At 41.6% G+C, this 13,394-nt stretch overlaps 1 protein-coding gene across 3 annotated transcripts; it reads left to right on the forward strand.

Moving 5' to 3' along the window:
- The first annotated feature begins 356 nt into the window (after window positions 1–356).
- Window positions 357–12,891, forward strand: LOC102220986 (leucine-rich repeat-containing protein 24-like). Of its 3 annotated transcripts, none has more exons than XM_014474044.2 (9): window positions 357–839; window positions 2,818–2,867; window positions 2,987–3,171; window positions 3,269–3,355; window positions 3,674–3,865; window positions 5,468–5,636; window positions 6,435–6,697; window positions 7,395–7,946; window positions 10,794–12,891. In XM_014474044.2, exons 3-9 carry the CDS (start codon window positions 3,004–3,006, stop codon window positions 11,187–11,189), a joined length of 1,827 nt encoding a protein of 608 aa, XP_014329530.1. In that variant the 5' UTR covers window positions 357–839; window positions 2,818–2,867; window positions 2,987–3,003; the 3' UTR covers window positions 11,190–12,891. The 3 variants fall into 3 exon arrangements, with proteins under 3 accessions (XP_014329530.1, XP_023195915.1, XP_023195916.1); XM_023340147.1 differs by having other exon boundaries at window positions 10,797–12,891; XM_023340148.1 differs by having other exon boundaries at window positions 10,771–10,853.
- Window positions 12,892–13,394: the final 503 nt, after the last annotated feature.

The following is a 13,394-nucleotide window of genomic DNA, read 5'->3' on the forward strand; positions in this document are numbered from 1 at the left end:
AGTTCAGTGTTTTACATTATAAAAACCAATCATAAATTGTGAAACAAGCAACGAACATTACATTTAATCAAATGTGAAATTGGTAAAAGAATCAACCATGTGTGACCAGCCCCACCGTCTTTTATGTCAACTTATCCAGTCAAACACTTTATTTACTTGCAGCTTTTATATCAAAATGAAATGAATGGTTACACAGAAGCTGGATGGTATGTCTTGTGATTGTGGTTCATGGATCATATGACAAAAATAAACTAGAAAACTGATGCGCTATGGGCAATTAGTCCTCCATAAATTTCTCAAGTGTTTCCAGGATCTATGCAGATTTCCTCGACAAACAAAGCGACGTTCTCAAGCTCAAGGATATTGAAACAGTTCTCTACATTAGAGGACAAAATAGACCTAGATTTACTTACTCTGCTTTTTACTTCACCTGATGGAAATGTGCAAACGTAAGTAATCTGTAGCAAGGGTTTATTGGGTACTAGCTTTGTTATCCACACCTGCTTAGAAATAAACGAGATGAAGAGCATCTGCTGGTGTAGGAGGTGTGATGCTGAGTGGAGTGGGGGAGGGGCAGCAGCAGCTTGCTCTTACTAGATGGGAGGATGCGCTGGAAGACGGGCTGGATAGCCAGCCGGATAATGGGATTTACCAAAACCGTATGAGTCGGTTCCGTCCGTTTCCCCGTTCCTTCCCCCTTTCACACACCAGCCTCGGTGGCTGCTCCGTTGCCGCCTGTCGCTCCATACCGTGTCCCTACAGTCGTTCAGCTGCTGCTCTGCCTGGAGACAGGCGGCGCACCGAGGCGACGCCACCAGAGTCCTGTCGGGCCTGATCAGGTAAATCCAACGGGTCGCTGTGCAGAATCCGTTTCTCTCCCTCTTCCAGGTCCGCCGCTGTGAGCTGCAGCAGCCCGGACATGATAGGTCTGGTTCTGCTGCAGTGTTGGATCTATGCGCATGCTGGTGCTGCACTCATTATAGTTCCGAGTGAAAAACACTTTAGGCTTTGTGCCACCTTATATTAACATTCATCACTTTATAGCTATATTAGAGGTATTGGTCAACAGCTGTATTTCCACTTCCAACAGAGACAAAGAAAATAGTCAGTGCCTCGTTCTGTCAGTAGTTTCCTAGGAGACTAATACGAGTATAATTCAAAAGATGAAAATGCAAAAGATGAAAATGTAAAAAAAAAAGTTCGGTTTTTTTTCTTCATATTTTCATTTCAGAAAGTGAAATTCACATAGATTTGTTCCAAATAGTGATACATTTCAAGCTTTTGTTTTTTTTTTGTCATGTTGATTATGGCCTAAAGATAATAAAAACCTAAAATTCAGTGACTTGAAAAATTTTAATATTGTGAAAATGGGAAATATTGGAAACTCATTCAGTTCAATTCAAAAATACTCTATTCATCCCAGGAAAGATCTGGGCAGGAAAGACCTTATGCAGCAGTCTGTACTGCACTGAATCTGAAGAAGCCTCTGACTGAAGATACTCTGCCTTCCCAAGACAGTCTCATGAAGAGGATGGTCAGTGTTGTGCACAATTTTCTTGAAGAATTCTTCTTTGCATCACCATCTCCAGAGGTTCCACAGTCGTCCCCAGAACAGAACCAGCCTTCTTTATCAGGCTGTTGAGCCTTTTTAGTTCTGATGCTGCTGCCCCAACAGATGACAGCAAAAGAGAAGAGGTTCTCAACAACAGATTGATAGAAGATCTACAGCATCTTGCTTCAAACCTTGAAGGATCTTAGGTTCTTCAACATATCCAGTGTTAGGAACATATTGACCAATCCGAACTCTGATGTATGATGGAACTATATTCTTTTTCAGAAGTTCTGGTCCAAACAAAAACAACGTCTAAACATTCTAAAGGCAGAACATTTAGTCATCTGGATTTTTATGTCTAAAAAATATGCCTGTAATTTTACCTGTCTGACTGGATTCATCATGATTTATGAATAAATAAAACAGAGCATAACAATGGAGATTCACTTCATGTTGTCTGATGATTGATGATGTTGTAGTTTCAGTCGGCAATACTGGTGGAACCACTGTCAGCAGCTATGACTCTCAGCCGGACTTGTCTGCCTTACTACAGTCTGTCAGATTATTGCAGTGGTATTAATCTTTGGCTCACTATTCTTCACAACATTGCATGAGTTCATTAATAGTTTTACAAAGATAAATTTATGCACAACTCTTAAAGTTGCACCACAGAGTTTCACCATTGTGCTTGTCAGCTGGTATGCACCCTAATCCTGGCTGTGTGCTTCATGGCCTGACATCTCTAGTTTGGTCTCATCTGTCTGAAGCATGTTGTGTCAGAAGAGTTTTGGTTCAGTCTGATGCAACATATACCTCACTTTGTTCTTATTCTGTTTCTCCTTCAACCCTGCCAAACAAGTAGCATTTGTTGTGTCAAAAACTTTAACATTTGACCTGCTAACTGAGCTCCTGGGTCATTTCTCTGAGATTCACATTCTGACCTTAAATTGGTCCTGCTGGCAGCTGTTTGAGATCTTTTGTTGTTGGGAATAATTGTTCTCCCTGTAGAGTGATAGACCATAAATGGAAATAGATAGAAACGGCCTGCTAGCCAGACCAAAACAAGAGGGAACACATTTGCTTCTCTGAGCTCATTGCTGATTTTTCTCTTCCATGGACTGTGTTAACGCACACTTGGAGATGATGTCCAATTGCCCCACAGCACCAGGCTGAAACTTTCTCTCTTAAATCTAAATATAGCAGTTTTAGTGTTTAGTTTTTAACTTGCCTTTTTTATGATTGTAGTCTTTTGGTTTTATGTGCAGAATATTTCCCTCATCAGTGATCAGTGCTCAGCAACACCTCAACTAAAATAGTAGGTGAAACTTGTGTTTATGTGATGATGGAAACGTGTTCCAAATAATAAATGAGATAAAGCAACAAAGTCCTTATGTGATGAGGCTGATGAATGCTCTGCTCTGCGCTCTTCCTCAGTCCTGCCTCTCAATGTTATGGCTGTGGGGTTTGTGCTTCTCTTGTCCCTCCTGCTCCCGTCCCCACGCCCGTCTCTGGGTGTGTCTCCTCCCTGTCCTGCCGGCTGCCGCTGCTACAGCCTCACTGTGGAGTGTGGCTCCACCGACCTGAGGGACATCCCCAGACTCATTCCTCCTTCCACTCAGGTAGTTCCCTTCTCCGCTTGCCACAGGTTGCTGTTTATTAGTAGTAGTGGAAACACATTCACCATCATGTTTTATTATTCTCCGTTTCTGTTCTCAGACCATCTTCCTCCAGGACAATGTGATCAGTCAGATTCGCCTAGTGGACCTAACGCTGCTGAAGCACCTTCATTATCTGTATCTGCAGGTAACAAGCTGACAAACTTAACTCCGCTGACATTCTTGCTTAAAGGTTAGACACTGGGATATTATCAGGTTTCAGCAGTCATGTTTTTTGGAGTAAGCTGGGGGTAACGAGAGAACCAGTGCATGCACAGGGAAACATGCAAACTTGGAATTCAATCTTGGGATATCAGGTTTAGATCAGATTAGTGGTATAAATCTGCACATGCTCCAGTATGCTAATCAATGGGTAGAATCAGTTAACACATGGGCCTGATTTGAAAATATGAAATATGTATACAAATATATTTTAGTTTATTTTCCTCTTCTGTCCCTCCTGCAGAACAACACCATTTCAGGTGTGGAGCCTGGCTCTTTTAGGGACCAGAGCCAGCTGTTGGAGCTTGCCCTGAACAGAAACCGGATCCACTTGCTCACACCGAACATGCTTCAGGGGCTTGAACAGCTCCGCATACTGTACCTGTCAGGAAATGACATCACACGCCTGCTGGACTATACCTTCCAGGGTTTACAGGTAGAACACACTGAAGGTTTCATGAAGCTACATTTCAGTGAATAAATTTGCACATCCTGTATTTCTCAGACGGTGAACAAAGATATGAAACCGAAGAAATTAGATCTGAGAAGTTGTACGTATGCACTCTATTAAGACAATCAGTGAGAAACTGACAGTTTTATCTAAACTGTGTCCATGAGGAGAGCCTGCAGGCAGTCTTTAACAGACATGTGCTCATAGCTTGTCAGCAAGAGCAGTTTCCCTATAAAAGTGGCAGGTAAAAGTGGCACGCTCTTGAAATCTCCACATTGAAGATCCTAAATTGAAAACGGCACTCACTGGCCACTTTATTAGGTACACCTTGCTAGTACCGGGTTTGACCTCCTTTTGCCTCCAGAACTGCCTTAATCCATTGTGGTATAGATTCAACAAGGTACTGGAAACATTCCTCAGAGAGTCTGGTCCATGTTGACATGATAGCATCACACAGTTGCTGCAGATTTGTCGGCTGCACATCCATGATGTGAATCTCTCATTCCATCACATCCCAATGGTTCTCTGTTGGATTGAGATCTGGTGACTATGGAGGCCATTGAAGACTACCAGAAGAAGAAACCAGTCTGAGACAATTCACGCTTTATGACATGGCGCGTTATCCTGCTGGAAGTAGCCATCAGAAGATGGATACACTGTGGTCATAAAGGGATGGACATGGTCAGCAACAATACTCAGGTAGGCTGTGGCGTTGACACAATGCTCAATTGGTACTAATGGGCCCTAAGTGTGCCAGTGGTGTGGGGGATCCACACCACTTTACCACCACCACTAGTCTGAACCGTTGATACAAGGCAGGATGGATTCATGCTTTCACCTTGTTGACACCGAATTCTGACCCTACCATCCAAATATTGCAGCAGAAATCGAGACTCATCAAACCAGGCATCGTTTTTTCAATCTTCTGGAGTCCAGTGTTGGCGAGCCTGTGTGAATTGTAGTTTCAGTTTCCAGTTCTTAACTCACAGGAGTGACACCTGGTGTGATCTTCTGCTGCTATAAACCCTAGAGATGGTTGTGCGTGAAAATCCCAGTAGATCAGCAGTTTCTGACATACTCAGACCAGCCCGTCTGGCACCAACAGCCATAATTCATTCAAAGTCACTTAAATCACCTTTCTTCTCCATTGTGAAGCTCGGTTTGAACTGCAGAAGATCGTCTTGGCCACGTCTACATGCCTAAATGCATGGAGTTGCTGCCAATCACTGTATTAATGAGCAGTTGAACAGGTGTATCTAATAATGTGGCCGGTGAGTGTACACGGAATGATGAAAGTGTTAGAGTAAATAGCAGAGGTTCACACCACAGTGTGTGAGCATGTGTCTGTGTAGTTTTTCTGGATCAGGTGAAGCTGTTCAGAAACATCAGTATGTGATGACACACCACCCAAAACCAGCTCATGCAAAAAGCATCATGGAATATAGTTTAGTTTGTTGAAGCATAATGGATCACAAACAGGAACTAAAGTCTGCTGAAATTCATTGATCTGAAATGATTCCATAATGATTATGCTTAGGCAGTACCTTCTACTCATGATGCTGATTTAAAGTCTGCATTTATCCCCAGCGTCTGCAGGAGCTCCACTTGCAGCAGAACAGCATAGAGATGATAGCAGACAAGGCTCTGTTTGGTTTGACTTCTCTGGCTCTGCTGGACCTGAGCAGGAATAACCTCCACACCATTGGTCCTACATCCCTGCAGCCGCTGGTTAGCCTGCAGGTACTGCGGATTACAGGTGAGACTAGATTTTTTTCATAATTTCAGACATACAAGGATGAAATAAACATCGAACACACTTAGAGAATACTTTGTGTAGAAAAATAAACCAGAATCTTATCTGAACAAGGTATTAGCAAGACTCTCCACACAAGAGGCTTGTTGAAGTTGTCATCAGAAAAAAAAGCTTTACCACAAACATTTGAAAATTAAAACAAGATCAGAGAAAGAATTCTAAAAAGAAACATTGATCCAATGAAGGGAATAAAGAATCGGAGTGAAGGTTCACATCGTCCTGTCCTCATCAGCAGACAGGCAGCTGAATTCTGAACCAGCTGTAGATGTTGAACAAGAGACTATTCAATCTCACAAAACAGGGAGTTGCAGTAGTCCAGTCTAGCAGTAATAAAAAATGACTAACCCTTCCAAGGACATTATGAGGAAGATAATTCTTGACTTTACTAATAATTCTAGATAATTCTAGACTGGACTACTGCACTTCAATATTCTTAATTACTTGGGTAGCTGCTGATATCTAGTGTGAAGTTCATATCAGTGGCCCTTTTAGAAATACTTAAATGAGAAATATGTTGACATGTTCAATACTTATTGTCTGCAGTGTTTCCTATGCAGTACGCTAGTGGTAGTTCAAGAAGAGTTGTCTATCATAAACTCTGGCATGGCATACCAGCACAAGAGTTTAAAGTAAAGCAATCTGGTTTACCTTATGGAAGAGACAGTTCTTTAATTTTTTTAACTATAGACCTAATTAAGAATTCTTATGGTTCACTACTGCCTCTGTGTTGCTTTGTTGTAGATAACCCCTGGCGCTGTGATTGTGCTCTCCACTGGCTGAGGAGGTGGATTGATGAAGATGGTCAGCGTCTGCTCAGCTCTGCCGAACGCCGGCTGGTCTGTAATGAGCCACCACGTCTTTCCCACCTCAGCCTTGTGGAAGTCCCACTCAACAGCCTGGTGTGTATCCCTCCAGTAGTTCAGCTGGAACCAAGAAGGTTGGCAGTCCATCTGGGGGAGAGCCTCAGGGTGTCCTGCCATGCCTCCGGCTATCCCCGGCCACAAGTAAGCATCCCACAGCAGTTTTGTCAACATTTAAATAAGTTTATTAGCAGGAATGTGTATTAGAGATTCATTTTCATCTAAACTTAATTAATAAGTAGGAACATAAGGAATATGTTACAAACTTCATAACAGGCATGACTTACTTTCAGACTTTTAGAAAGAGATTTTAATACACACTCGCTGTTTGGAAATCATTTGTTCTGCCAGTCTGAAGGTGGAGGCTGGAGGTGGAGAGCTCCAGCAGAATGAAAGAATGAACTTCTGATGTCTCATTCTTATTTCAGGCTAAATCAAGATCTGGAATGTTCTCAAAGGCCCAGTTGTGGCAGAATGTATTGATGAGATGACCTATAAAGAAATTGTTAGAATATTCTAACTTTCTCTGCGTTTGATGTTTCTTAAAATTAACTTTTAATCATATCACACTGATATAATTTGACAACATACAGTTAAAATCTAATTTGCATTGACTGATAAAATAATATTTAAGCACACAACTGTTATCTTTAAGTTCTATTTATGTGGCCATCTGGAGTCTAAAGAACCATATAAATAATTCCTCTGGGCTGGAATTGTCAGACTCTTGGTTAAAAAAATGCACAAATCATACATCTGTTGCTTCTTTTGCTAGTAAGGCGTGTGTTATGATGAGAATTTCTTTTCAGCAAGGGAACTCAAAACTTCTACATGTTGGCAGGTGACTTGGAAGAAAGCATCTCAAAGTCAAGTGGTGGACTCCCCTCGGGGTCTGGTTCAGGATCTGGGTGCTGGAGGAGGGGAAGGGTCAGAGGAGCCGTTTGTAGGCAGAGTCAGCCTCCAGAAGACCGCCGGCGAGTACTTTGACCCTGACACTGGCAGTGGCATGCTGTTCCTCAGTAATGTGACTGTGGCCCACGCAGGTTTTTATGAATGCGAGGCCTGGAATGCAGGAGGTGTAGCCAGGGTGACTTTTCAGCTTGCTATCAACTCATCTACTTCTTCCTCAATTTGGGCCTCATGGTCTCAGGTTTCCTCAGCGTATTCCCCAGCTTGGCCCCGGCTGAGGAACCACAGCCCGGTTTTGGGTTCTGATGTGAGCCGGGAGCCGCTATACGCTCTGGGCAGCATGGCCTTCAGTGCTCTGGGAGCTGCCACTCAGACTGCCATCGCTGTGGGCATCTCCCTGCTGGCTTTGACTGCTCTGCTGCTAGTAGCCATGATCTACAGCCGACATCACCAGCGGGACAAGGACGCCGACGGCGCTGAAAAGGTGCATATTGTTTATTCTATGACGTATCCAGCAGCTCGCAGCATGCTGCTTGAGCAGCTGTAACTGTGGTAAATTAATTTTGTAGATGTTTTGAAGCAACATATAACAAATAAAACAAAAACTAATCTGCTCTTAATTAGAACAACAAACTTTCCCAACAGAACAGGAATATAAAGTCATTTAACTGTATCACAAAATGTCTTTATTTTAAAGATAGTTGGTTTCTTCTCTCTTTATTATCTAATTCCTCATGCTTCCTATAAACTGGACAATAGCCAAATAAATCAATATAATTTAAATTCAGTTCATGTCATCAAAAAAATTTAATATTGTGTTAAAGTTTAATATTTCTTGTTAGTCGTCACAGAAATTGAAACAGTTATTTAACGGAAGGATTACACACAATCAAATATTTGAAGCTTCTATTTTTTGCTGTTTTAATGACTATGGCTTACATGTAAAAAAACTCCTCAAAATTCAGTGTCTCAGAAAATTAGAATATAACATTAAATTAGTGGACCAAAGTGGATGTTTAAAGCATAAATGTCAGGCTTCTGAAAAGTATGTCCATCTCTATTCATCAATACTTGAGTAGGCTTCTCTCATGAATTACTGCATCAACGTGCTGTGATAATCAAATTCAAAAATACTTTATTGATCCAAAAGGGAAATTAAATATTGCTGTAAATCATGTTAATTCAAATTCATCAAAGAGTTATTGTGGATGGTGATGGCTGGGAACAAGAAGGGTATCCTGTAGCAGTTTGTAATACATCAAATTTGAAGAAGCCTCTGACTGAAGACACTCCGTTAATCTAAAACAGTCTCATGAAGAGGATGATCAGTGTTGTCCATAATTTTCTTGATTTTATGGAAAATCCTTCTTTGCATTGTCATCTCCAGATGTTCCACAGTGGTCCCCAGAACAGAACCAGCCTTCTGTATCAGGTTGTTAAGCCTTTTTAGGTCCCTGGTTCTGATGCTGCTTCCCCAACAAATGACAGCAGAAGAGAAGATGCTCTCAACAACAGACTGATAGCAGATCTGCAACATCTTGCTGCAAACCTTGAAGGATCTTATCTTCTTCAACATGTCCAGTCTGCTCTGACCCTTCTTATAGACACTTCACTCCAGTCCAGTCTGTTGTCCAAATGAACACCAAGGTATTTACATTCCTCAACCAGCTCCAATTTTTCTCCCTTGATGGAAATAGGGTTTTACCTTTGACCCTGTTCCTCCTGAAATCTACAAACATCTCCTTTGTTTTGTTTATATTTAAGATGGGATGATTGTTTCCACCCCATGACACAAAGCGGTCGACCAGGTCTCTGTACTCTGCTTCTTATCCATCTCTGATACACCAGACAGCTGCAGAGTCACCTGAGTATTTCTGGAGATTTCTGGAGATGAGAGAAGTCTGAAGTGTACAGCGCCCTTTGGTGCTCCTGTGCTACTGATCACCTGGTTAGACACACAGTCCTTCAGTCTCACTAACTGTGGTCTGTTTGTCAGGTAGTCATAGATCTAGTCATAGATCTTTTGGTGACTGCTCTGCTGTCTTTTGAACTGACAAAACAGTTCAGACTGAATTATGTTAAATACACTGGAGAAATCAAAGAAGATGATCATCATAGTGCTGCCTGCTTTGTCCAGATGACAGTGGATTTATGAAGCTTCATGAAACGCTGACGCAGCATTTCATGAAGCAGTGCTTGGCCCACTCTAGAGGGCCAACAGGAGTCTTTCCAGGACCTTCATGATGTGGAATGACAAAGACGCAGTCAGCCTGTATGCTTAGGTGTAATGAAAGCCTATATTGCTTTGATAGCTGCCTTTAGGTCATCTTCCTTGTTGGGTCTTGTCCACATTCCAGAGGTTTTCTGTGGAGTTAAAGGTCAAGAAGGAACTTTTGGTACATTGACATCAGCATCTCCATACAGCTTGTCAGCTGAGGGTAACACAATGAGCAGATAATTGAGCATCAGCCCAGTTCCTCTGACCTTGTCTCTGGTTTAGGAGTGCCTATTCGTCTGTGTGTGGCTCTACTGGAATGGATTTCACTTGACAATCTTTCCAAGGCTGCCGTTTTCCCTGTTGCTGCTGCATCTTTTTCTACCACGCTGCTTCCTTCCACTCAATTTCTCAATTTTCTGATAATGTGCTTGGATATACAGTACAGACCAAAAGTTTGGACACACCTTCTCATTAAATTCAATAAGAAAGTGTGTCCAAACTTTTGGTCTGTACTGTATAGAACTCAGAACAATCAGGTTCTTCATTGCGCCTCACCACCTTGTGAAGGTGTCCATGATTGTCTGCTGTCCAGCAGTGTTCCCCACGGTTATAGCTGACTGAGCCAGAGTGAGAAACCAATTAAAGGGTCAGAAATGCTTGTAGGTACTTAGCTGACTAGGTTGTGACACAATGAGTTTCCAATATTTCACTAGTCACATTTTTAAGAGATACTGAATTTGTTTTTGTTATCTGTAAGCCATAATTACCAATATTTCAATAAATAAAGGCTTGAAATATGTCAATCTTCCTTTTTAAATCTCTTAACTGTTATTCAGCTTGTTTGCTTTATAAGTTGTAGGGTAACCTTTGCTATAGTAACTAAAACAGTTCACTGTCTATAGTGGATGAAATATGAAATGGAACATTAATGTTACTACCAAGTAGATTTTTAGGCTGTAAAAATATTTGTAGAAATATCTTAGACATTTCAACAGACATGCTTATATAAATTAAACTGATAAATGTATACAACAGGCTATTTGAAAAGTGTGAACCTCTCAAGTTTTCCATTATTTCTGTATTCCAAAAGTGATCAAGGTGAATTTTAACCAGCAGGAGGAGAGCATCCTGTATGTGAATGACTACTCTGACGGCCCCACCACCTTTGCCCAGCTAGAAGAGTACCGTGATGAACAAGGCCATGAAATGTATGTACTGAACAGAGCCAAGCCTGTGCTTCCCCCAGCAGTCTCCACTACTGATCTGGACTGCCACGCACCATCCGACACCTCCAGCCAAACCCTGTCCATTGGGCCAGGCAAAACTACAAATCCCACTGTCCCTCAGAACAAACAGGAGCAGCAAGAAATTGACATACGAACCATGAGACGCATTGCAGGGGAAGGAGGAGAAGCAGAGCCTATTATCACGTCAGAGGCTGAAGGGTTGTTTCTCAACCACACTGGGGTGTTTATGGAATCTCAGATAGCTTATGAGATCCACTGCTAAAGGACTGCAGACAGACAGTATTGTACCTTTGAAAAACCTCATTGTTTAATTTAGCAATGAACGATAAAGGCTCCCCCTGCTGACGCGTTCCGGAACACCAGACTCACCCAGGACAGACCAGAACAATCCTGAACAAGATAAAGCTCACAACCTAAAAACAGTTCAACCTTAATACAGTTCTGATGGAACTGTATGATGAGCTCTCAGGTAGGCTATTATATACTGGTTTTGGAGGGGAGCTCTGGGGCTGGCCTCATCCATGACAGCAGAAGACCTATACTACTGTATTACTGTGGAAAGAAACTGGTGAAAAGTTGACCACGCTATCAAGTTTCTCCTGTTAAGTTCTAGGGAAAGCTTGTGTGGTTGAATAACATGTTCATCGATGTACAGGAACTTCGTTGAACCACTAGAAGGATGTACAGTTAGATCAAGTGGACAAAAATAGAGTTTTGTAGTTATAGATAAAATATTTGAAATCTGATTCCCATCTCTTGCTGCTATCATTATAACTTGATGTTAAATTCCGGACAATAAAAAAACAGGGTTTTTCCATTCTTTCCTCCCCCAACATTTACACATGTGGACAAAATTGTTGATACCCCTCACTTAATGAAAGAAAACCCACAATGGTCACAGAAATAACTTGAATCTGACAAAGGGAATAATAAAAAATAATTATATGAAAATAAATGAAAGGCAGACACTGCTTTTCAAACATGCTTCAACAATTATGTTAAAAAATAAACTCATGGAACAGGCCTGGACAACAATGATGGTACACTTAACTTAGTATTTTGTTGCACAACCTTTCGAGGAAATCACCTCAATCAAACGATTTCTACAACTGTCAATGAGACTTCTGCACCTTTCAGCAGGTATTCTGGCCCACTTCTCATGAGCAAACTGCTTCAGTTGTCTCAGGTTTGAGGTCTTTTCCAGACAACATGTTTCAGCTCCTTCCAAAAGATGCTCAGTAGGATTCAGGAGAGGGTCCAGAAGGTCACTTTAGAACAGTCCAATGAACTATAGTCCCATGGATGTTAAATTTCTGAGTAATATGTGCAACTGTAGTCAGAGGAACATCAAGCTGCTTGGAGATGGTCTTATAACCTTTACCTTTATCGTGCTTGTCTGTAATTTTCTTTCTAATCTCCTCAGACAACTCTTTCCTTTGCTTGCTGGTCCATGTTGAGTGTGATACACACCATATCACCAAACTGCGCTGTTTGGTGATATGGTATCACCTGTAGCTCTATATGTACGCCATTGTTTGCAAGAATGTAGACACCTGTGATGCTAATTAGTGGACACACCATCATTTAACATGTCCATTTGGTCACAATATCATCGTTTTTGTCCAGGGCTGTTTCATGAGTTTATTTTTTAACTTAATTTTGTTGAAACATATTTGAAAAGCAATGTCTGACTTTCACTTATTTTCATAGATTTTTTATTCATTATCACCTTTGTCAGATTCAAGTTATTTCTGTGACCGTTGTGGATTTTTCTTTTACTAACCGAGGGGCACCAACAATTTTGTCCATGTGTGTATGTCCATCTTGGCTCAGTCAGGATGACAAGTTGGATTTTAATAAGTGTGGGCTGAATAATGGATGGTATAGAACACAGGTGTCAAACTCCTGTCCCGGAGGGCCACTGCCCTGCAACTTTTAGATGTGCCTCTGCTGCACCACACCATTTCATTCCAGTGTTTTGTAAAAACTGCAGGACAGTGGCCCTTGAGGACTGGAGTTTGAAACCCCTGGTCTAGATGTAGATTTTTTTTTGTTGTTGTTACCCCTCCAGGGGGTCTTTTGTGGGCTCAAGAGTCCCTTATATCATAGTAGGCTGACAGGAAACAGGGAAGGAGAGGGGGGAAGACATGCGGCAAATGTCGTCGGGTCCGGGAGTCGAACCCGCGACGGCCGCGTCGAGGACTCAAGGCCTCCAAACACGGGTCGCGCTAACCGCTACGCCACCACGGCACGCCCTAGAACATGTAGATTTAAGTAATTTTTGGATAAACCAAAAAATATATTTCAAAACTTTGTTCAAAATGTGCAATTTGTGCTTTAGAACATGAATGAAAGAACTTTGTAAATAAAGGTCTAAAGATGAGTCCCAAAGTTTACTTGATGAATGAATGTCTTGTACTTATAGATCAGTTAATCCAAAACATGTCTGATTCATGTCATAGCAACA

This window comes from Xiphophorus maculatus, chromosome 9 (assembly GCF_002775205.1).
Source record: "Xiphophorus maculatus strain JP 163 A chromosome 9, X_maculatus-5.0-male, whole genome shotgun sequence".
Taxonomy (NCBI): domain Eukaryota; kingdom Metazoa; phylum Chordata; class Actinopteri; order Cyprinodontiformes; family Poeciliidae; genus Xiphophorus; species Xiphophorus maculatus.